General features: G+C 37.9%; 1 protein-coding gene across 1 annotated transcript; it reads right to left on the bottom strand.

Moving 5' to 3' along the window:
• Positions 1 to 112: 112 nt before the first annotated feature.
• Positions 113 to 20,532, bottom strand: LOC146458816 (uncharacterized). The gene is made up of 9 exons (XM_085090303.1): positions 20,462 to 20,532; positions 17,662 to 17,719; positions 16,070 to 16,312; positions 7,417 to 7,800; positions 6,379 to 6,729; positions 4,912 to 5,154; positions 4,266 to 4,649; positions 2,880 to 3,230; positions 113 to 1,374 (listed from the first exon to the last, which is right to left on the bottom strand). Exons 2-9 carry the CDS (start codon positions 17,717 to 17,719, stop codon positions 113 to 115), a joined length of 3,276 nt encoding a protein of 1,091 aa, XP_084946429.1. The 5' UTR covers positions 20,462 to 20,532.
• Positions 20,533 to 24,993: the final 4,461 nt, after the last annotated feature.

The following is a 24,993-nucleotide window of genomic DNA, read 5'->3' as shown; positions in this document are numbered from 1 at the left end:
TTTGTGTAAGATGACACCACTGCCGGCTTTGTTTTCACTGATCCATTAGCTGAATTACTTTCGCTGGTTCGTGAGATTAATTTGGCAACAGAGCTTGTCGTGACTACCGGTTCTACATTAGATGGTGACGATTTGTCTGAAAATGTGAGGTGGTAGGCTGCAAAGCGGGTGGTTGTCTTATCTCTTTAATTCCTGAACAAGAGGAGGAAATGGTCCTTGTCGTAGTTACCGCCTGAGTGTTAGCCAATGAATGTAATATTGTAGAAAATGCATCAGTGGAAGACGTTTCCCTGACTTCTGACCTTGAAGAGATTACGGTTGGTGAGGTAATACCTAGGTTTGTGTTAAATGATGATGATGATATTGCTAGCTTGGACTTCTCTGAAGCTTTCGAAGTTAGCTCTGTGTACGATGACGTGATTTCCTTCGCTCTGTAAGATGACGTAATGACTAGCACTGTTTTCGTTAAAAAAGCAGGTGATGACGGCATCTCACTATATTGTAATCTTGAAGTGGCAACAGTGTGTGTGGTAATCACTGGCTGTGCGTTAAATGATGCTGCTTTTGACGAAACTGAATTTACATGGTGCAAAATACTTAATGATCCGTCGTTTCCTTGATCATTTCTTTCCTTGGTCGAGGTGTCAATGGTTGAAGAAGAAGTTATGGGTTTTGCACTAGTCAATGATGCTGTTTCTGGTGAATGTGACATTGTAGCAAGCACATCAGATTGCGACATTATTTTCATAACTAGTGTACTCGAAGTAGAAACGGTGGGGGTCGTTTCAATTGCCGAATTTCCCTTAGAAGATGATGATAATCCCAGTGGATGTGAATATGTTGCATAGACGGTAGATAGCGAACTTGTAACTTTGGGTGTCGAAAGTTCTGGATCTGAGTTAGATGATGCTTTTATTACTGGCGAATGTGATGTTCCTGGATTAAGAGTGGATGATGTCATTTCCTCTGTTTTGAAGGTTGAACAAGCAGATGCGGATGTTAATTCCGAGTGAGTAGCTTTCAATGTCCGCTCTTTAACAGATGACGCCATTTGTGGTTTTGTATAGGATGAGGTCACGATTTTCGATGTTTTCAGTGTTGCAGGTGAAGATTTCATCTTGATGATACGTGGGCTGGAAGTCGGAATTTTCCATGTTGGAATAATTGTTTCTTTTCTAGATGATGCTGTTATTTCTGACCAAGGTGATGTTATAGGATGCACAGTTTGTAATGAATTCAACCCCGATGTTTGCGACCTTGGACCGGTAACAGTGGGTGTCATAAGAGCTGACGTGGTGCAAGATGATGACGATGATGACAAATAGATAGACCGAGGTGATGAAGACTGTTCCACAGTAGGCACAGAATTACAAGCTAAAGTGAAGAAACATAAGACATCAATTTTGTTTAAACAGAAAGAAGAGACCCAACATAAATAGTAACCGAAGTTTAAAACGCAAAGCTTTTCGTCTTCAGCTTATAAATCAAGAACTGAAAAAAATGATCCAAAAGTTGAACTTAAAACCATGCATTGATTAGTTAGTCGATCGATCGATTGATCGATTGAACGCTCGATAGATTTATTAGTGATTTACCTATTATTTTTTCCTAACTGCTTTACACTGTAATTTTACTTTTAATTTTTTTAAAGACCATGACACCTAATTTCACAGCTTATCTTTTTCATGTAGATTGCACATAAGAAAGTCGAAAACGATAGTGTCCCAAAATGAAAGACAAAACTGTAAATTGTCTATTTTGCCTAAAACCACCAACTAAATCTTTTTCTTTCAAGAACCTTCTAGAAAAGCAGGATAGAAAAGTATTTAGTAAGGTATCTGGTATAGACCGACACCCTCTAAGGGGACTATTACCCAAGAAGAAAGTATCGACTTACAATTTAAGGAATCAAACAAGTCAGTATCCGAAAGTTAATACAGATAGATTCAAAAACTCTTACGTTAATCGCCTAATCTTTTAACACAATTTAGCTATGTGAGCGTTTTTTAATTGTAAATAACTTAGATGTATGTACTTTTTACTCAAATATTGTGACATGAGATATGTACTTTTTATCTTGTGAGGAAATTAAGACTTTATTATTATATATTATAAAACACACCCCTACCACAGTTGTTCGAATTGGCCTACTTGGTATCTGCGTCCATCATTTATTCTGATTTATTTATATTTTGCCGTACGAGTATCATTTACGTTCTAGTAATGTATGGAAAAAAATTCTATCGTTTTAATCATTCACTTGGTTAAAGCTACACCAGTGTCAAACATGAGTTGTTTTCTTCCTTTCGTTGCTGTTTTTGTTTCTGTTGTTTTTGTTGTTGTTGCTTTTGTTGTTTTTGTTTATTTTTGTCCCAATAAGTATGTGACTAACTTCTGGAAGATATTCTTTCACGCACGAGGACAATTTATTTAATCGTGGGCAATTTAAGGCAGGGGAGGAACCTAGAATTTGCCTTATCGGCAGCCGTGTCATCATGTGTAATCTGATGTGATTCAAAGTGTCACCGTTTAATGAAACTTGATGGGTATGGTATACCTCATTGTGGCTCTGTTGCACAACGTGGCTCTAGCATTTGGGTTTATGGATGAAGTATAAAATATGACTATTTAAATGGAAACACAAAGTACAACTTTCCACTGCTGCTATGCTTTTCATGTTTGATCAACCCTTCACTAGGTAACTCTATACTATTTTTCCAGTCCGTAAGATCACCGTCGATTTGCTGGCTAAATTGAAGGTTGAACGGTCATGTCCTGTCCTAGGGAAAATGTTTTGTAACCATATATGCATAAAATTCTTTGCTCGTGAGGAACGTTAAATGTCTACCTATTCTAAAATTGTTAACAACAGCACCTACCCAAACATTCAGCAGCGTGGTATGATGCTCTGAATCCGGTGTAAGAGTTACTCTTATCAGACTTGAATATTACAAACATGTGGTTTGACGTTGAGTTGATTCCTTCCTTTGGGGGAGGGTAACCTCCATAAAACACTCCCAACATCTCCCCTCTGGCATTCTCTCCGTCATACACGTATAACCCATCCGTGTTATTCTCGCTTTGCAAATGGAAGTTTGTGAATATTAAGTGAATTTGTTTCCCGGGGTTGACAGTCATGGTCCAGGAGCAGTACTGTCCATCTGGATACTTTCCTGGAAAGTTTGGTGAATGGAAAGTACCGCTGACTCCAATCATAGTTTTGTTGCATCCTAGAAAATAAAACATATATGTACTGTGATTATCTTCCACTCGCATTTCAGTAAGGGTTGAGGGGTCACAGGCAATATAGACTGCATCCCAAGATCAAGATAAACAAAGCGGAAATTTCCGACTTTGTTTACAAATGCAGTCGATATTGACCCCTAACAAACAAACAAAAATTGTTTGTCTTTAGAATTCGTTCTGCAGCACGCTTTGGTGTTATTCGTTTGATTACCGGAAAAATTTGAAAGGTATAGTGTTGCAATCTTTTCATCACTTTGACTTCGTTATAATTATAAGACAGGCCTTTTCAATCCATTAACGCTTCACATGTGACCAAATGAACGCCATCGCACACGCAGTGCCAATGAAAATCACTCACCTTGATAATAGTAGGGCGGAATTCAAAACAACACTTTATTAAAACAGACAGTTACAAGCTGGTTATATAGCTACCCACAAATAGCTGAAGCTAGTCGAGGAGGGTAGGTATGTCTATACTAAACTAAATACAAATAAATTTGGTCTTTACAAATTGACTAAAATAAAAGTTAAATAAGTAGTGAACAAACAAGTGACGCAAAAAGGATTCGCTAGCTGATAGAAATTAAAGGATTGTTACAAATTTACATTTACTTGGGATAACTGTTTCATTTTGTACTAAGAGTCAGGTCCGTTTCTCAGATCATCGAACAATTCTTTATGCGTTATGCAAATTCTTATGAGGCATTGTACTTACTCATAGCGTACAAAAGCATTGACGCCTTCTTTTAATGAATGTAAGGTTTAAGATATGGTAACGCTTTGGTTATTATGCAGGCGTTAATGTAAGCCCTCACCCGTACCTAGGACAAGGTAGGGATCATTTAACACCGATTCGAAAAAAAACGGCACGAATAGTACGCGCTCTCTTATCGTCTAACCAAGAGAGGTCCTCTCTTGCGTCGAACGCAATAATTTAAGGTTTAAAGCAATCCAAGATAACGGCTAACGTGATGCTATGTCAACACTCCCGCAAGAACAGTACAAATAAAACTACTTACCTTGATAATAACAGTAATGAATCTTGTGATTATCGATTCCTGCTCCATGAGGATGTGTTCCTCCTTGGCTGTCTGCATTACCAGTGTCTTCATTATCAAACCGTATCCACTCCACATTAACTACCGCCCACTTCACCTGTTGGCATTCAGCTGATTCATAAGCCAGCAAGAAAAATGGCACCACAGTAGGGAGGGAGATAGGATCGTTTTTGTCTCCATCATTTCTACAGCAAAATTCAATCTTCGTGTCTTTGTCATACACGCCATCAGGAAGTGTCCCCAATACGTAGTTTATATTCATGGTGTCTTCATCGTCCCATTTGATAAATCCTGATGAAAAGTTTACGGGACAGGCACCGCCTTTTTTGTAAATGCAGTATTTACCTATGGTTTAAAAGAAAACAAATTGACATCGCGCACTTTATAATTTTTCACATTTTTTCTATCGTGGCTTGCCCTTGTTGCCTTCCCCACACTTTTCTGCAAGTTGTTGCTGTTGTTGTTGGTGGTGCCGGGGATAGTGGTGGCTTCATGCTGTTGGTGCTTTTTTTACATTTTTTATCTAACTCTACTTTGATATCACGTTTTTCACATCTGTAACCTGACGGAGCTGAGGTCTATAAAAAAAGGACTGTCAGTGCTTTACCTGGAGGCCAATGGCTTCGTATTATGTCCGTCGATGTATCTGTTTTTATGCAGAACAATCTTTCAATGTCATTCTTGTTCACTGTTGCATCAAGGTAAAATTCGGCTGATTTGAAGTTGTTTGGATTGTTATTTTCGGTATCCTGGTATCTCCGTCCAATTGGCCACTGAAATTCATCATCATAAGGACACCCGGATGCAGCCTTAGGTATCCCGTATGAACCAGCTGGCCAATGACCAGACTCTGAAACAATAACATCAGTATTTAACCCAAAGCGATGTAGCTAAGCCGTTCTAAAGGCACAGACCCATTGAACCGTATACCACCGCCAAAATGATAATAGCACCTAATCTCGGACACAAGCAAAATCAATTGTCATGTAACGAAAAGAGGACAATGTTATCAACCACGGAGTTAGCCATCTCTTTGCACCTTGACAAGAGGATGGCTGAATTAATCATGGTATGCTTAGAATGAAAGATTACATCCAAAAAAGGGTCAATATGCGAGTGCTGGATTATCAGTTAGAAGTTTAACCTTTGGCTTTTTCTCTGCTATCTGTTTAACATGATGGATCTCAGTTACCTTTTACTTCTCACGTGTTTTATAGTTTAGTGTCCTATCTTAGTTTGGTGTCCCTCTCATTACCCGAACAGTTCCGAGTATCGTCCGAAGACTTCCAAAGAGCGTTCTAGTGATTCCAATCTCTTTCAAGACTTTAAGAACACTACTTATCGACTTTTGAGATCTCACACTTCTGAGAAACAACTCATGAGGAGCTAAGAGCCATCTTTGTTAGCAGCTGATTCTTCAGGCGTTAAAGGGGAAGTATCATGGGGTTTTTGACCTCTTTTGTTCCAAATGGTGAGATAGGACCTTCGCTTGATAATTCTAGAACAACGAGAGAAGAGAAATCAACTCAATTCTTGACAGGAACAATTCGTACTCTGTTCCAGCGCATTTTGGAAACAAAAATACGAAAACTTGAAAAACATTAGCCTAACATTCTTTAAGTTTCAATCCACTCCGACCTACTCTGTCTTTGGCCAGAGTCAGTAATTGACAGTTTTATTGCACCGGGGTGATGATTTATAACAAAACTAGACTATTATTTTTTTGTTTCTGCTGTCAGACAAACATTTTTGGGTTTTGAAATGACATCAAATTTTCGTGATACTTCCCCGTTAACTACAGAGTTATTGGCAAGTTACTTCTACTAAAATTCACACTAAACTCACGCAAAGCTTAATCCCATATAGATCCTCCAAAAACTATCTCAATATTCTAACTACTATACATGGTATTACCTTCCTGAACATAATTTTGATTATGGCAACATTTATTGTAAAAAGTAATTTGAATTACATTGTTCACGAATCTGGCAAAAAGAGAGAAGAGGTCGATCTGCAAACAAAATAACCGTAATTCGCACATTGGGCAAAAGAGGTTAAAAAAAACTACACTCACCCAAACAATTTACGGCATAGTATGAAGCACTGAATCCCGTGTAAGACCGGCTTTTATCTGATTTGAATATAACAGTCATGTGATTGTACGAAGAGCAGATTCCTTCTTTGGGAGGCGGATGGTCTCCATAAAACACTCCCAGCAAGTTTCCTGTGGCATCCTCTCCATCGTATACATATAAACTGTCGGTGTTGTTTTCGTGTTGTAAGTTGAATGTTGTGAACCTTAGGCGGATTTGTCGTCCAAGTCTGACTGTGATCTTCCAGGAGCAGTACTGTCCATCCGGGTACTTTCCAGGGTGGTTTGGTGAGTGAAAAGTACCACTGAATCCAGTCAGTGTTTCGTTGCATCCTGAAAACGAAGAACTTCAGTTATCACACGCTTGGTTAGCAGTGAGAATTTCACTGCTTTGTTGTAATGTCTTAATGGTGATCTATTTATTTTCAAGATTTGCTTGGTTTTTTTTTTTTTTTAATTCTTCAATACATTGTGATCAATCTTTCACAGCAATAAGCTCATTCCTGACATAAAAATAACAGAGGATAAATTGAAGACGGTGCCTTCCAACACAGAGGTAATTTGGCGCAGTCTTATTACACTGTGGAAAAAGAAGGTTTTAGTAAGGGCTGTCGGAATTCAAGAGGAAAAATAGTGTTCCAGTTTTTAGTAAGAGTCAGGTCCGTTTCTCGGATCATCGAACAATTCTTTATGCGTTATACAAATGCTTATGAATGAAAAGAAAATAAAAATTGTACTTACTCATAGCGTACAAAATACATTGACGCCTCCTTTTAATGAATGTAAGGTTTAAGATATGGTAATGCCTTGGTTATTATGCAGGCGTTAATGTAAGCCCTTGCCTCTACCTAGGACAAGGTAGTGATCATTTAGGTCCGATTTCGGTAAAAAACGGCACGAACAGTGTGCGCTCTCCCATCGTCGAACGTAATAATTTAAGGTTTAAAGCAATCCAATATAGCGGCTTACGTGATGCTATGTCAACACTCCCAAAAGCGCAGTACAAATAAAACTACTAACCTTGATAATAACAGTAATGAATCTTGTGATTATCGATTCCTGCTCCATAAGGATGTGTTCCTCCTTGGCTGTCTGCATTACGTGTATCTTCATTATCAAACCGTATCCATTCCACATTAACTACAGCCCACTTTACCTGCTGACATTCCGCTGACTCATAAGCCAGCAAGAAAAATGGCGTCGTGGTGGGGAGAGATATGGGATCCCTTTTGTCTCCGTCTGTTCTACAGCAAAATTCAATCTCTGTGTCTCTCCCATATTTACCATCGGGAAGTGTCCCCGATCTATGGTTCTTATTATTATTGTCTTCGTCGTCCCATTTGATAAATCCCCATGACAAATTCGCCGGGCATGACCCACCTTTCTTGTAAATGCAATATTTACCTAAGGAACAGAAAAAATATCATTTCCGTCGTCATTGAGTTCCTCCTAATCTTTAGGTTTCAAAGCTTGCCTCGTCGAGACTTAGAGACCTGACCTTTAAGCATATCTAAACAGGGCTTTATTTCGCCTTCTTACTCCGAGACTATTAAATCTATGAAAATGACACTTGGAGAACAAATATTACGTCCATAGATGTTCCTTTTGAGGTTAACAACTACAAGTGATGGCGTCATATTACATGGTAATTGCGTCATGATTGTTTAATGCCATTTGTGTAAGATAACTGAAAAACATGTCTTTAAGTTCCAAGTAACCGCTGGCAGAATTCCCCCCACACCCGTCTAAACAGGCTTTACTAGAATTTTAACACGCTTAACTCTTTCGTTTTTCCTTTTCTTCTTTTCTTCTGTGATGACATTACATTCTTCATGATTAATATTTTAAAATCACGCAAAAAAAGATATTGTGAAGAATTTTCTTTGTCTAGGTTAATGAATTAGAGTTTTCTATGAAGGGTTAAAATATTTAAGAGCGGTTGTCAGTAACTTTCGAGAATCCGGCGACAGAAGCGAAAATTCGAATTTTTTTTTATTTGCCCCAAAAGACCCTTTTGGTGAACTATTTTCAAAAATAATATTCAAAAGTTCCAGCGAATTTTTATTTTGGCAAAAATTGGGAAAGTTCGAAATCGGCCAAAACATGGCCGATAGCCCGATTGAAATTATGCAAATTGGCACATTTTTAGAACTCTCGTTCAAGACAAGGCAGCGTTTTCTCGAGTTGACACTTTCACAATCGTTTTTACATCCCTTGTGCTTGCTTCCAAACTAGATTTTATCTCCACTTGAACATTCTTTCATTTAAAGTTGCCCACGTAAAGAATACAATGTTTGCTATTCCTAAGATAGAGTGATTTTTGCCATATTTCAGATGACCATATCATCAAGGGTATACAAATATACTGGTAATGAAATAACTTTCTTGAACCGGCAATTGTTCTTATTTATCATGTTAAAATATTTAGTTTGGCCCGTGAAAAGCGAGCGCGCTAGGTCGAGATGTGTGGAATGCACTTTGACACAATTCGCCATTTCAGTACTTCATGTTCCTCCTGTTACTTTGCACTTATCAATACACTTCACGGAAGCTTTTAGATAAAAGCCAAGGTCTCTGTGTTCATTTCATGCTTTTATACACGTAAATAACTAGCTTCGAACTTGAGTGCACCCAATATTTGCATTAGGTTATCAAATGATTCCTTTTAGGTGAAATTTTCGAGTTTATATTGAGCCGTTCAAGCGAGATGAAAGAGCCGTTCCCAGGGAAATAACTTGAAATCAGTGAAAATAATACGCTGTCTCTCATATCATGCTACACTTCCAAACTACCGTTATTATTAAGCTAGCAAGTGTAAATGCTCCCTTTTTACGTGACCTAAAACAGAATTTGCCTAAAATGTTACGAATAAAGTCCACCGCAAGAAAACACTGAAAAAATCGCGCACCGCCGTAAATGTAAACATCAGCCGTTTCTCGACTTGCTACGTGGATGAAACGCGTCCGTTCTTTTACCTCTGTATACATTTATGATCAGAAAGTAGAAACAAAAAATATTCTCTATGCCCATCTGTATAAATGCACTCGCCAATCAGGCTTTGGTTTTCTGTGTGTTTGTCGAAAATACTGAAGAATAGTGCAATATTGTTACTGACTACTTGACTCATTCAATCACAACCGGATAACACGACCGAAAAGTAGATATAAAGAAATGCTCTTACTTTTCTGCAATCGTTACTCACCTTATATCTGGTAATATCACATCCCCGAGGCAAGGCTGAAAATTGTCTCAAAATCCGCATATTAGAGATTCAAAGTTTTGAACAACACGAGTGACTTTCATTGCGTGACAAGTGAAATGTGATCCACAAGTGCGCGAAAAGCACAGGAATAAACAATGTCAAGATTCGCCCTGGCCTTGTGATGACAGTGCGAATATATTTTTTGAAATTACAAAAAGAAATTGAGGCAAGTCAAGGTCTGCAAGGTATATTTAATGGACTGAAACTGCAATAATCATGTAATTTTCCTCTTCTGAGATTCACTCTGTAATGTCTCTGCCGGATTCTCATCAATAACATTACAGGAAAAGTAAACCCGAAATTAATTTAAATCAAGTCAACAAATTAAGACCTTTTGGAGACCTTTGAAACCTCAATGCAGTATTTCAATACTATCCTCAAACAAAAAGCTAATATATTTAGGAGAGTGAAGTTTGTCTTTCGCCATGGATCAACGCGCAAAAGTTGTTGATCAAGCTCAGAAGGTGCGCAAGATTTGCAATGTGTTAAACGGTTAATCAATGCAATAAGGACGTTCACCATGAATGGAACCAAAAAAAAATTCTTTTTAGGTTAACTTGTTAAACCTAGCTTTAATGTCTGTTTGAGATGAGTCACAGATGGTGATAAAATGTTAACTGGAAATACACAACATTATTCTGCATTATTGCTGACGGAAGGGCAGATCAAATTTTAAGATAAGAGTTTATTAATAACCTTAATTTATTTTCCAGCGCGCGCACTATTGTCAAAGGATGAGGGGCACAACTGGTATTTCTCAGATTTTCGTGTTCGGTCTAAAAGACGGTGTTATCTCTTACGGACCGTCACTGTGTAAGTCTGAAGTTGTCATTGTTAAATCCTCCTAGCGTCCGCCAGAGTATCCACCACACGAACAGCCTTTGATCTGACAAGCTAGGCCAGTGAGAGTACCTTTCGAACCTGCGTGCCATAGTCTAGTGATTATTCAATTTATAGTGGTTTATATACGACTAAGTACGGACTTAAATCACTCAGATACGAAGGAGCCAACCTGTGAAATAAACTACCGAATGAATACCGAAAAGCGGACTCTTACAAACTGTTCAAGAAACAGATATTAGATACGGATTTGGCCGGCCGCTACATGTTGTAATCAAATGCTGATATATTTTAAAACATTTTATACAATTTTATACTATATATTCAATAATCTTGTAAACATTGTAAATAGTATCTTTCTCATCTTTTTCAGTATTTTCATTTATCATTTTCATTACTTTTTCCTTTTATTATTATTATTATTACTATTTTATTTTGTGACTATTCCTGTAAAGTAGCTGGTTAGCTAAGTGTTTAGTCACGTTAATAAACTTACTTTACTTACTTACTTTATATTGCATGGTTGAAGGTATAACTTAATTACGAGTTCCACTTGGATTGGGTTAACCCACAGGAAATGCATTGACAATGACAACGATTCTTTGCAGTTCTTTCCTCGGTCCGGCCTTCGTCGTTAAAGGTTTCTGACTTTTTCATTTCACACGAAGGCCTTACTTCTCTCGGTGGTGAGAGCATATAAAGACGAATGGAAAGTCTCAGTCCTAAATCATAATTCCTGGAATAAAGTCAAGTAATGCGTAGCAGTGGATTTCTGGTTAAAAAAATAGGGAAAGTCAGAAAAGGAAATAAAATGTTCTTTCATGCTCTCAGTTTCACTCAAATGAAAACACTTTACCTGCCCTAGCAACAATACTATTTCGTCCAGAATTTCCTTATACAGGGTGTTTCAAAAGTTCGTGGACACTTTATTTTAATACAAATAAATGATAGTTTTAGAAATCCGATATTAATGAAGGTTTTCCAGTTTTATGTACATTGTTTCCTTTGACCACTGTTGAAACATCAATATCCAGAGTGCCCCCATTGTTCTGTATAACGTTTTTGAGCCGTTGCGGCATGGAACGAGCTAGCTCCCTTAGGCTTGCTAGCGGTATGTTCTGCCAGGCGTTCCGTAACCTTGATTCTAGTTCTCCCATCGTCTTAGGGATCGGATCTCTGTATGCAGCTTCGTCGATGATGCTCCATAGGTTTTCAATGGGGTTAAGGTCAGGTGAATTTGCTGGCCACTCATGTTTTTGGATAAACTTCGGGAGGTTTCTCTTGCACCACTGCTGTGTTGCTTTCGCCGTATAAGCTGGTGCGCCATCTTGAACGAGGGTCGCACTGCTATTGTTTTTGAAAAGCTTTCGTTTTACAGGCTCTTCTGTTGTAGATCTTCGGCTGAAAAGAGGCTTCACTTCTCTCTCAAAGATTTTTGTGATGTAATACTCTGCCGTTACAGTCTGTCCTTGCGGGATGAAATGTAGGGAAGTAAGGCCGCGGCCTGTCATGCCACCCCAAACCATCCATTTGGCGCTTCCTTTAAATTGGTACGATGGCGGAACTTGACTCTCCTGTGAGCCCCATACGCTATCGTTTTTAGGGTTCGGAAAATGAAAAAGGTTTTTAAGGTACTCATCGCTAAAGAGAATTTTCCCGTTCATCTGCTGTAAATTTATGATATTTATAAGCGAATACTAAGCGAGCTTTCCTCTGGTTGTTGCTCAGAAGTGGAAGCTCTTTTTCGTCTCAAAGGTTTATCCTTTTCTTGACATATACCTCCACACTGTTGGTGCAGATCCAGGCAGACCTTTGTTCTTCAGTTGTTTGCTGATTTTTCTTGTAGAATTTCCTCTTTTATACTTTGCTTTTTTCTATAACTTTCTTTGCCGTTCTGTCAAGGACTGATGGTCGACCACTTCTTGGCTTGTCGTAAAACTCTTGTAAACCTTTAATACCACTTCGCTACCCAGCTCTTGCTTTTTTGCAGTATTTTAGCCGTTTCTCGAACAGATACTCCAGATGATCCTAGAATTGCTGCCTGTGCTCTTAAATAGACTGCATTTTTAGGGTTCATAATTAAAAATTATACCAAGACGTGGAAAATCTACAGTATGTAGTTGCTACTGAAAACAGACAAAAATGGCGGGAAAGTACAGAAACACACACGTTACAGATTTGCACCTTTTGGCGGGAAAATATTTATTTCAACGGGGATTTTTATCTGACTCATACAAAAGTTCTGAAAATCGATAAACAATAAGATTTGTTAATATCTGCAAGAAAATGGAGAGAAATATAAGAAATCTGGACGAAGTATAGACTTTTTAAAATGTCCACGAACTTTTGAAACACCCTGTAGGCCCGTTCTTTTGTGCCTTTATAGGTGCGAGCGAACGTCCTTTTTGCATTGATTAAGCGTAACACATTACAAATCTCGCGCATTTTTTGAGCCGCACGGAGAGGTGCCATGGCGAAAAAAAACTTCACTCTCCTAAATAGATTAGCTTTTTGTTTCAGGATTAAGTATTGAAATACCGCATTGAGGTTGCGAAAGCTCTTGATTTGTTTACTTTCATTTTAGTTAATTTCGGCTTTGTTTTGAAGAAAATTAAGGTTGTTGTTGTTGTTGTTGATGATGAGAATTCGGTATAATCCCCGGAGGAGGCGGGCAGGGGGGGGGGGGGGGAACATGATTGCCGTTTCAATCCAGCAATCAAATATACCTTGTAGCCCTTGACTTGCCTCAATTTCTTCTTGTAATTTCAAAAATTATTTTTCGCACTGTCATCACAAGGGCGAATCTTGACATTGTTTATTCCTGTGCTTTTCGCGCGCTTGTGTATCACATTTCACTTGTCACGCAATGAAAGTCATTCGTGTTGTTCAAAACTTTGAATCTCTAATATGCGGATTTTGAGACAATTTTCAGCCTTGCCTCAGGGATGTGATATCACCAGATATAAGGTGAGTAACGATTGCAGAAAAGTAAGAGCATTTCTTTATATCTACTTTTCGGTCGTGTTATCCGGTTGTGATTGAATGAGTCAAGTAGTCAGTAACAATATTGCACTATTCTTCAGTATTTTCGACAAACACACAGAAAACCAAAGCCTGATTGGCGAGTGCATTTATACAGATGGGCATAGAGAATATTTTTTGTTTCTACTTTCTGATCATAAATGTATACAGAGGTAAAAGAACGGACGCGTTTCATCCACGTAGCAAGTCGAGAAACGGCTGATGTTTACATTTACGTCGGTGCGCGATTTTTTCAGTGTTTTCTTGCGGTGGACTTTATTCGTAACATTTTAGGCAAATTCTGTTTTAGGTCACGTAAAAAGGGAGCATTTACACTTGCTAGCTTAATAATAACGGTAGTTTGGAAGTGTAGCATGATATGAGAGACAGCGTATTATTTTCACTGATTTCAAGTTATTTCCCTGGGAACGGCTCTTTCATCTCGCTTGAACGGCTCGATATAAACTCGAAAATTTCACCTAAAAGGAATCATTTGATAACCTAATGCAAATATTGGGTGCACTCAAGTTCGAAGCTAGTTATTTACGTGTATAAAAGCATGAAATGAACACAGAGACCTTGGCTTTTATCTAAAAGCTTCCGTGAAGTGTATTGATAAGTGCAAAGTAACAGGAGGAACATGAAGTACTGAAATGGCGAATTGTGTCAAAGTGCATTCCACACATCTCGACCTAGCGCGCTCGCTTTTCACGGGCCAAACTAAATATTTTAACATGATAAATAAGAACAATTGCCGGTTCAAGAAAGTTATTTCATTACCAGTATATTTGTATACCCTTGATGATATGGTCGTCTGAAATATGGCAAAAATCACTCTATCTAAGGAATAGCAAACATTGTATTCTTTACGTGGGCAACTTTAAATGAAAGAATGTTCAAGTGGAGATAAAATATAGTTTGGAAGCAAGCACAAGGGATGTAAAAACGATTGTGAAAGTGTCAACTCGAGAAAACGCTGCCTTGTCTTGAACGAGAGTTCTAAAAATGTACAAATTTGCATAATTTCAATCGGGCTATCGGCCATGTTTTGGCCGATTTCGAACTTTCCCAATTTTTGCCAAAATAAAAATTCGCTGGAACTTTTGAATATTATTTTTGAAAATAGTTCACCAAAAGGGTCTTTTGGGGCAAATAAAAAAAATTCGAATTTTCGCTTCTGTCGCCGGATTCTCGAAAGTTACTGACAACCGCTCTTAACTTTCTACGTTTGGAATTTTCATTCTTGACCCTTCTAATTAAAGTTATGAATTATCGATGGCTGTAATTTTGTACTGAAAACGACCCTCTTCCTCAGAAATGTTTTGCAGTTAACAATGGATGGCCATTCCAAACGTGAAATGCTGAAGATAGTTATTGTACATAGGGAAAGCGATTTTTTTTAATGTTTTCTCGTGAATCCGTAGCAAATAATTTTAACAAATTTTGAGCATTCATAATTTTTAAATGTCAAAGCAAACAGCGCCAGACTTTGTGACTTTTCCTTAAAAATTTATGTGAAAATAGCTGTTCCCGTTAATATGAAGTTTCCAAAGTAACACGATTTTCACAGCTTCGTAATGTTGATTTCGTACCTATTTGTGAATATTTTTGGCGAAATTCGTTACTTTTACATTTGTTTTAGCATTTTAGCATTTCTTATTAGTTTTGATCATTTTTGCGTCAATTTGAACGGTTTTTGAAGGTTTTGGAGAACTTTAAATGAAGATGACGGATACAAGAAAAATTAATGGCGAAATTTCCACTACATATGGCGCGAATCATTTCCTTTGAAGATGCCAAGAAAACAGATTTTAAACGTACTATTTATCCTTCAGATTTCATCTTCATAGTTTTGATACTTTTGGAGATATTAAGAGAGACTCAATGCTAAGGACCTTTTAAAAATATTTAGGCTAAATAAGGCTTAGCTACTTGAAGTGCGAGTATTGTCCCGTTTGTCTCCCTTCCTTCGAGATTCATTTATATGAACTGGTCAAAATATAGGAAGGAGTTCAACTCTGGGCTGAGTTCAATCTAGTAGCGCTTGCTGCATGAAATCGAGAGCTAAACACCGGACGATGTAGCTCTTCATATTCCTTTTAGTCGCAACTTTACGAAAGACGGACCAACGGAAGGACAGAAAGAAAGAAAAGGAAGAAAGAAAGGAAGGAAGGAAGGAAGGAAGGAAGGAAGGAAGGAAGGAAGGAAGGAAGGAAGGAAGGAAGGAAGGAAGGAAGGAAGGAAGGAAGGAAGGAAGGAAGGAAGGAAGGAAGGAAGGAAGGAAGGAAAAAAGGGAGGAAGGAAGGAAGGAAGGGAGGAAGGAAGGAAAAAAGGGAGGAAGGAAGGAAGGAAGGAAGGAAGGAAGGAAGGAAGGAAGGAAAGAAAGAAAGAAAGAAAGAAAGAAAGAAAGAAAGAAAGAAAGAAAGAAAGAAAGAAAGAAAGAAAGAAAGAAAGAAAGAAGGACGGAATGAAAAAGGAAAGGACGGACAAAAAGAAAGAAAAAGAAAACTAAAAGAAAGGAAAAACAAGCAATGAATGTTATTTCATTACCTCGAGGCCACGGGCTTCGTTTCATATCAGTTGATCTATCTGTTTTCAGGCAGAAGGACCTTTCAACTTCACTCCTGCCCACTGTTGTCCCAAGGTGGAATTTGGTTGATTTGAAGCTGTTTGGATTTTTATCTTCGGTATCCTGGTATCTCCACCCAATAAGCCACTGAAAGCCGTCACCATACGGACACCCCGATGCAGCCCTAGGTATTCCATAGGATCCAGCTGGCCAATATATGGACTCTGAAAAGTCAAGTCAATACCCAATTCAAAGCAGATACAATGTAACTAGACAGTGCCAAGGAAAGAAACTCTCTGAACCGTATGAACATGTTTACCAATCAGTTTCGTATCTTTATCTTCAGCCGGGAAAGGCAATATACGTGGCTTAGCAGGCACCTTACATAAAACATGCGGGCATGGGTTCCTCCTAATACAATGTACATTATAGACTAGAAAAAATAATTACTAAAAACGTTTCAAACTGCCGCTGCTTATGTTTGCTTGAGACCAATTAAATTTTGAACTTTTCCGTGAGTTTTGGAAATTTGGAAATTCAAATTCATAAAATCTAAGACGCAAACAGTACGGCACATTTTGTTATTTTCAAGGCGCCATTTTTTGGTTAAAGACAATAACTCGAGCTGGCCGTAAAGCTTAAAATGATCAATACGGTTCTTGAATATATGAAAACAAGTTTGCGTCCTTTTTTAATTCCGCCATCATGAACGGCGTTGGGTTTTTTATCTTTTTCTCTTCTTCTTCTTCTTCTTCCAAGAAACCCCACCTCCTTCAAAAATGAAGATTCTTGTGAGGAGATGTTTCAAAGGTTTGAGTTTACATGCGTTAATGAAAATCTCGCAAATGTCAACATCAAGAGTAAACTGCAATTCGCCAATCTCACATAGATTAACCTGTTTCTTTTAATTATTTATCTATTAACCCATCGAAATCTAAGGTAAGGTAAGGTAAAGTAAACTTTATTTTGCCAGGGTGGCCCATTCAGCAACGAGGCTGATATCCAGAGGGGCCCTGGACTAAAAGTATAACAATTAAAAATACAAGACATCGTAATAATTTAAAAGTACAGAATAGAATTTAAAAATTCAAGACATAAATTTAAAGATACAAGCAATAATTTAAAAAGTATAAAATATAAACAAGCATGCAATAATTTGTAAGAACCTAGTGTCTAAAAAATTTAAACATTGTATGTATCAATTGAAGCTTTGAAAGAAGAAAGTGACTCGGCGTTTTGAATACTACGGGGTAAGAGGTTAAAAAGAGCTGAGCCCGAATGTCTAAAAGTTCGTTTTACAAGGCTAAGTTCGGGTTTGGGCAGGTGTAAATCTGTTCTTCTGCGAGTATTGTAGCTATGCACATTATAATTTCTCGTGAAATAGTCACTTAATAAATATTTAGTGCTAAAGTATCAAAGTACATTTACGTCTTTTTCGTTTGGTTTCTAGCTCAACCCACCCTAAAACATTAAAAGTATCTTTGGAAGAGTCACGCCTTAAAATTATACGGGCAGCGCGACCTAACAAATCTAAACGAAGCGTATGACTAATAAGTTCTTGTCACATACATACCTGACGACTCAAAGGAAGATGTAAGGATTAACAGGCCTAGAATTCTCCACAGCAGCATCTGAAAATCATTGTTAAAACATTTATGGTTATCCAATTCTTTTATATAGGACCATTCAGATCGTTAAAGGGGAAGCATCATGGGGTTTTTGATATCTTTTGAAAAATGATGAAATAAGACCTTCAATTCGCCGCCAAATAATTCTAGAATGACGAGAGGAAAGAAATCAACTCAATTCTTGAAAGGAACAACTCGTGATCTGTTCTAGCGCATTTTGGAAACAAAAATGCGAGATGAAAAAGCGAAATGTGAAAAACATTAGCCTAAAATTTTTCAAGTTTCAATCCATACCGGCCTACTCTGTCTCTGGCCAAGGGCACTAATCGACAGTTTTATTGCACTGGGGTAATAATTTATAACAAACTTGACAATTATTTCGTTGTTTCTGCTGACAAACAAACATTTTGGGGTTTTGAAATGACAGTAGATTTGCGTGATACTTCCCACGATTTAAGTAGTTTTTCAGTTTTTCTTTAAAGTGTGTCAAAGGAGTCTCACAGACGCGATGTCTTTGCCTTGACATTAAAGCTTTTCGAACTCTTTCCTAGCCTCTGAAAATATCGTTTGTTAGCTGTGTCTTAAACAATTGTTTTTGTTATTTAAGGCCAAATTTCTAAAAATAGTGAAAACCAAAGCAGGGATCCTGACTCTTCTCCAAGACAGTTCGAGAGTAATTTTCAAGGAGAGTAATCATCTAAGTACTATACAATGATTTTAAGTGGCGGCGGCGCTCGAAGTTACAACACCATCCCGAGAACCATTAGACAGGTAGAGGCGTTCAGTGAATTTAAAACCAAACTTAAGTGCCATCTTAAGCAGTAACGCCTGCGGTACATGCTGCATTTATAACTTAATTATTTGTCTAGTTTTTTTTTTATGTTTCAATGTTTTGTCTTGTGCTCTGTCAGGGCTCCATTTAAACTAGCCCTGCTAAATTGGATGCCCCTGGATAAATATTGAATTAAATAAAATAAATAAATATATAAATAAATAACTGCATACACGTCAAACGTTTGAACTATCTTAATGTATGTCCTCCTCAGAACAAGTTTCAAGTTTATTCAAATATTCAAAAATTTAGCAAAAAAAAAGAGACTGGCCCGCAGGTAGCGAGAGCTAATCTAGGCGGGCCAGACTCACAACTGTTTAAGGATAAAATTAATATTACTACAGTCATTACAATCAAAGACAGAACAAAAAGAATTTAGGGGATTTAATAATCCGGAAAGCAGCGGCTTTAAAAGCAACGAAGCTAATAACTTCCGTGACTTTAACTAAGATGAAAGAATGCATTCAGTTTTCTGACACTGGCAATGCATACTAAATTTACTTAATCTGAATCGAGAGAACCCAATAGCTGAGAGGCTTTCACCTGTTTCATCTTTTAGTTTCGAAACGCTCTTTTTTATGCTTTTTCCTGAATTTTCTTTTGATTTATAAAAATAGTTGCTATTTTAGTAAGAAATGCAAAAGGAATACAAATGGTTACGCGCCCAACTAACCTCTAACTACTTCCTTTTGGCGCGAGTTGTAGACCAATATTTTCTTCTTGACTAGCTTCGTTAAAAGTATAACTGTTGAAAAATTGAGTAACACGCAAATTGTAGACTTAAACCAGTAACATTACAAAGAGATCACATCACCAACACTACTTACACTACTAGTGTTGGAGGCGCAGTGGTGTATCGAGTACCGCCTCGGACTTTCGATCGCGTCGATGGTTCGATACTGTACACTTCTACCGTTGGAGGCGGGTTGGTGCAGTGAGTGGTACTTCGGACTTTCGATCGGACCATGGGAAGATTGAAGGGTCGCTGACTCGATGCTATAGACAAGACACTTTTTTTATTGTTTTTTTTTTTTTTTTAGGAAGGGGGGGGGGGAGCCTTACCTTTCCCCCGCTCCGAACGTGATCTGTGCAATAGTCTTTGGAGATTTTACAGGAACAGTGCTCAGTTTGTCACAAACGTAGTAGACAGTAGTTTTTTTACTTAGCTGTTTCTTTAGGGTTATTAGTCAAATTGTATCATCATTGACTAGTTCAGCGAAGCACTGCTATCTGCACTCTTCTTACGCGGCCACAACACTAACTGGCATTAAATATTAGTCAGAAAAAAATGGGAGGAAAGACAAGTACCTTAAATTTAGCTAACTTGGCGCTGAATTTGGGCAAAGTGGTGGGGGGGGGGGGGAGTTATTTCACCAAAATTGTAAAGTAAGATATCGCCCAAAAGTTCGAAACATTTTAGTTCTAATTGTTAAATTGTTAAATTCATGTTCAAATTGCCAGAAGGATGTTTTTAATAAACATAGTTCAGAAAACAAAACCTGACTCCATAAAAGCGCTCCCCAATGAAGTAGCAGTGTCTTTCTCAATAGACGGTCAGAAAAATTCAAATGATAAAATTAAAGATCGAAGGATTTGGTGCATGCCTGTTAACAAAATCATTGTCACATTTTGCTCACAACCGAGGAAATTACTATGCGTAAGGAAGTTAATAGACTTATTTTCATAAAAAGAAACTCTTCCTTCCCATTATATCTGGTAGCTAGTAGAGTGAACCATTTCCTAATGATATTCCTCTGCTTTAAATCAAAACAGTTTTGAACGAATTAGTACATATTTGTTGGGATTAAGCATAAATTCAACTTGTATTTGGCAGCAAGCAATAATATCGTAAGAACTTCGAGACTAAGCAGCCAGTAACAAGGAAGTTTGACCCGAAATGGCCAACGACTCACCTTGTAATTTGAAGAAGGGCATATGTAAGAAACGCTCCGTCGAAGTAGCCGCTGAGAATCTGTTTAAACTTCAGGGTGAAAACATATGGAATAAGTCAACTGTTAATTACACCGACAAATGAATTGCTTCAATCCGGTACCAGACCCAATCTCGTACCCAGAGTCCTCAGGCTCTTTGGCCAGCGGTTGGTCGCCAGGAGAGACTCTGGGGAACTGGAATTTCATTACCGCAGGATTTCTGCAGTAACAATGCAAGCCGTCACGGGGCAGCCAATCAAAAAAATTAAATAAAATTCCAGTTCCCCAAAGTCTCTCCTGGAGACCAACCGCTGGCCCGCTGGCCAAAGAGCCAGAGGACTCTGGGTACAAGATTGCTCCAGATCACGCTTTAAGTTTCTCAGAAACTGCTAGTCCGCTGTCTTAATCCGTTTTCATCGCTTTATCGAATCGCTTTGAAATTTAAAGTGGTTCTTTAAAGCAACTAGAAAGCAAATGCCTGCAAAATACATACAATGCGTATCCACCGTGAAACGTGTGGGAAATACATGTACACTCTTTAGCGAAATGTCCTCAATGGATTTAGAGACTGTTTAGAGATTATTTATGTATTCATGAACTGCCTAGGTTTCCAGATGTTTCCAGAAGCTATTTTGAGCCAATTGTGATGTTCGTAAGGCGGGAAATTACCGGTTAAACCAGTTTTCGGCAGGTTGTGAATCTAGAAAGTTCTGCCACGTTATATAAGCGAATGTGTATTGTTCACTCTCTCTCTCTGCCTTTGAAAATATGTTACGTGTACCGTGTGCTGGATTCGTTTCGGTGTGTTTTCTGACTGTTGACGCGTTGGTGAGCGAAACGTTTCAACAAAACCGACAGGGGCGGAATACAGCAGGGTTGCGTAAGCACAGATATAAGGACACTATTATACGCGTGGACTTAAGGCACTGGTTTCCGTCACTTTGCAGCACTTACACTTTAGCAGATTAATAGAACCATTCTTCATCATTTGAACAATAATGGTATCAAAGAGATTTCTTAAAAATTTGTGAACAAGTTATGGTCATTTTTCCAAATAATAAGCTACCATAGCAACAGTATAACCTGTTAAAAAGAACACCCATAATTTTACCTTTTTGTGATTATAAGTAAAAGACGATTATTATTTTATATTATTATTATAGAATTGTAATCAGCTTGTTTTGATACAATTTTTATGCAAAGTTTAATAAGAAATATCGGAGGGGTTCAGACCTATGTACCTAGCTTAATCAACTCTCGAACTGTCTGGGCAAAGAGTCCACTTATATAACAAGAACGACAGCCATTTAAGCGCACGCGATCATATGGATAGTAGAATCTTCAGTTTGAGAGAAAATCATCAATGTTTTTGCGTTTCTAGATGTTTTGAATTAAGCTGCAAGCTTTATACCATAAATACCTACAAATTTGATCTGATAATCTACAGTAAGTAGTACAGTAATCTAAACGGGTCTAAGTTTCGCAGAGAACGCAATTAGCATAATATTTGCAGCATTTTTTACGCATCATTCAAAGATCGGGACTAAATTATTTACCAAGTTAGGCATTTAACCTTTAAAAAGTTTAATTTTTGTGTTCTTTTTGGTGTAGTTTATTTGGAATTGTGAAATGTTGCAATTATGAATGTTTTGATTTACAGCAATCTGAATTTGAACAACAACTCTCTTTTGCATAACGATGTGGTCAAGGAAGTTCAAAAAAGCATTAATAAATCATAAGCCCATTGACCTATCAAATGGTCGATGAAACATCATGTACCTTAGTTTTAAAACCCGATAAAACCTCTTCCTCATTAGTACGCGGTGTTTAATATTTTTCTCGTACGCTAATTTCCAACGTTCACAAAAGCATCATTGTTGTTATGAGCTTTCTTGACACACGCTTTTCCAGGGATGTTTTGAAGCCGTTCAAAAAAAAAAAAAAAACTCGCAGCACGTGTTTTATCGGGTCTAAAACCACTCGGCTGGACTGTTGTGTTTTAAACATGAAATAAAAAGCGCAGGGTATTGTTATATCATCTGCTTAGCAAAGTTCAGTTGGAATTTAGAATGGTTCGGTCTGGACTTGTGAAATAATAAAATGCCGGCAAAGACAGGGTACTTTTGGATGTTTTAGAAAGCGTTCTAAGTAAACCTAAAAATCAAAACAAATCGAAATTAATATGCGTTTCATACCTTTGAAGAACCACTTAAGTTAGAAATTTTAATGAATTTTTGTGGCGTTTCCTGGTTTTCGAGCATCAAGCTCGTCAATAGCCCATTTTACAGTTGTGTGCCTAGTGACCTGGCCTTGGATTGAGAGCGAGGCTGAGGGTTACTTTGTTTTGATACAGACCTCACTACTTTTCATATGTAGATATATACTTTTCGATTCTCGCCATGCTCAAATTCAGGTCCTCGGCCGCTCTGACTGTTGTGATCTGTAGGCAACTGTCGATAATTTTCCATATTTGACATACTTCGAACTATCCACAGATCGCTTTAATCGTTGCTATAGGACAAATATTCGTGGAGAAATTAGTTTTTGAACATTTTGTGTTGACGGTCTTGACCATGCGCTTGGAAACACGCACAAAGTTTAAACGTTCATCCGTTTCGGACCACAACCAAACATCTTTCCTGTATTTTCTTCGTGTTAACGTTTACGTAGGAGAAATACTCACAGAGTTTTGAATTATGAATTATGAATGACCATGTGCTTGTAAACACGCTCAAATATTTCGGACCACAATCAACTTCATTTTTCCTTTATTTTCCTTTTTCTAACGTCTATTTAGAGACTAGAATTATTTCTGTTGGAGGAATATTCACTGAATTATGATTTTTTAAACATTTTTATCCGAGCGACGAAACTGCACACGTGAAAAAATATTATCACGCAGTAGCCAACCCACATGCTGTTTATAAATTAAATGCTTTCCTTCGGGAAAAAGTCGATGATTTTTCGTTTTTCTTCTTATTTCAAGAGATACATTATTCGTGGAGAACGAATAATGACTTAATTTTATAGTTTCGAACGTCATCGGAGTTCAACACTGGGATCTCGCATGACCGACTAGAACTGCTGTTTCAAAACATTTCCGCTCTCCACATTTCCATCACGGACATTTTTTAAAAAATCCTCTTGAAGAGTTAGCTCCACAGCCTTCAATTCAAACTCATTGTTCCTTAACTGCTGTTGAACTCAGGATCCGTAGAGGAATTATCCGAAGGATTGGAGAACGACCACCGCCGAGCACGTTCCTCGCAAATGCATGACTTTGATCGGGAGCATAGCGAACACATCTTTCTCATCTGGAGGCGAAATAACTGCTTGTCGTCGTTCACATATTTTCCTCCCAAACCCGTTGAAGAACGTTTTGGCGTTTGACTTGACAACTTGACAGGTAATTGACCAATCAGTATATTCCGTTTCTCAGAAACGGGAAAATTCGAAGAACAAAGGAACCTCCTCCCTCTCCCCAATGCTTCGGCGTTCTCTTTTTTAATTTGCATAATTTACCGTCATCCCTGATCTGAGGAAAAAAGTACGACCGCTCACAGTCTAATTGAAATGTGTTTTTGGCTTTAAGAAGATACCTTGCTCCCCTGTGTAATAGTAAACATTTTTAATTGTTATTGTTGGTACGCTTTTTGCTTCATAGATAAAATTTAAGCTTTTAACAAGGGAATCGTAGAGCTCCGCTTTAAGGCTTGGCTAATTATAATACTATATCCAGAAAAAGATTGAATTTGAGGGATCCACCTTGCCAAGTGGTCATAATTATTTAGATCTTCGCTGCATACCATGACTTGGTGTAATTTATGAAAAGAATGGGCTGAATACCTCTGTAATTTGAGGGGTTACAACCCTGTACAATTTTTGTTTCTTACGGCTATGGGGCTCATTTCAAGTGGATGGGATGTATAAATTACATTAACAGCTTAATCATTTTCTATGGCCTCAGTGTAGTTCGAAATCACTTAATGTCATGGTCACTCCATTTCACTCACCCATAAAAGGGTTTAACTGGGGGAATGTTTTCAGACCCGTGAAAACACTTTTGACATAAAAAAAAAATATCCAGGCAGGGGTTGGCTGGGAGGAAAACCTGACCAGGAGGTATCAGAAATCATCCAGGGTTAGTCGATTTTTGTGCATGTGTTATCCTGGGTTTTGGAACGCTCACAAAAGGTTAATCGACTCTGATCAAAGGATGGGGTATTGCTGAAATTAAGGACGGTGCCCACTAATACCGAGATATTTTTCTGCGGTTTATGACTAAAAGCAGATCTTAGCAAGGCCTATTGGAATTCAAAATGAAAATTGGGGGTAGCCACGCATTTTTCGGAGATATTTTAGCAGTAATATCTGTAAAAAACGCCATAATATAAAGCAATGTATGGGATTTTTTCCTAAATTGAAGCTTAATTATCTCTGAAAAATGCATGGTTACCCCCAATTTTCTTTTGAGGTGCCAAAAGCATTTGGTAAGTTCTGCTTTCTCCGTATAG

Source organism: Pavona decussata, unplaced genomic scaffold (genome assembly GCF_977016875.1).
Source record: "Pavona decussata unplaced genomic scaffold, jaPavDecu1.1 SCAFFOLD_228, whole genome shotgun sequence".
In the NCBI taxonomy this organism is placed as follows: Eukaryota; Metazoa; Cnidaria; class Anthozoa; order Scleractinia; family Agariciidae; genus Pavona; species Pavona decussata.
This window is presented reverse-complemented; position numbering and strand designations above follow the sequence as displayed.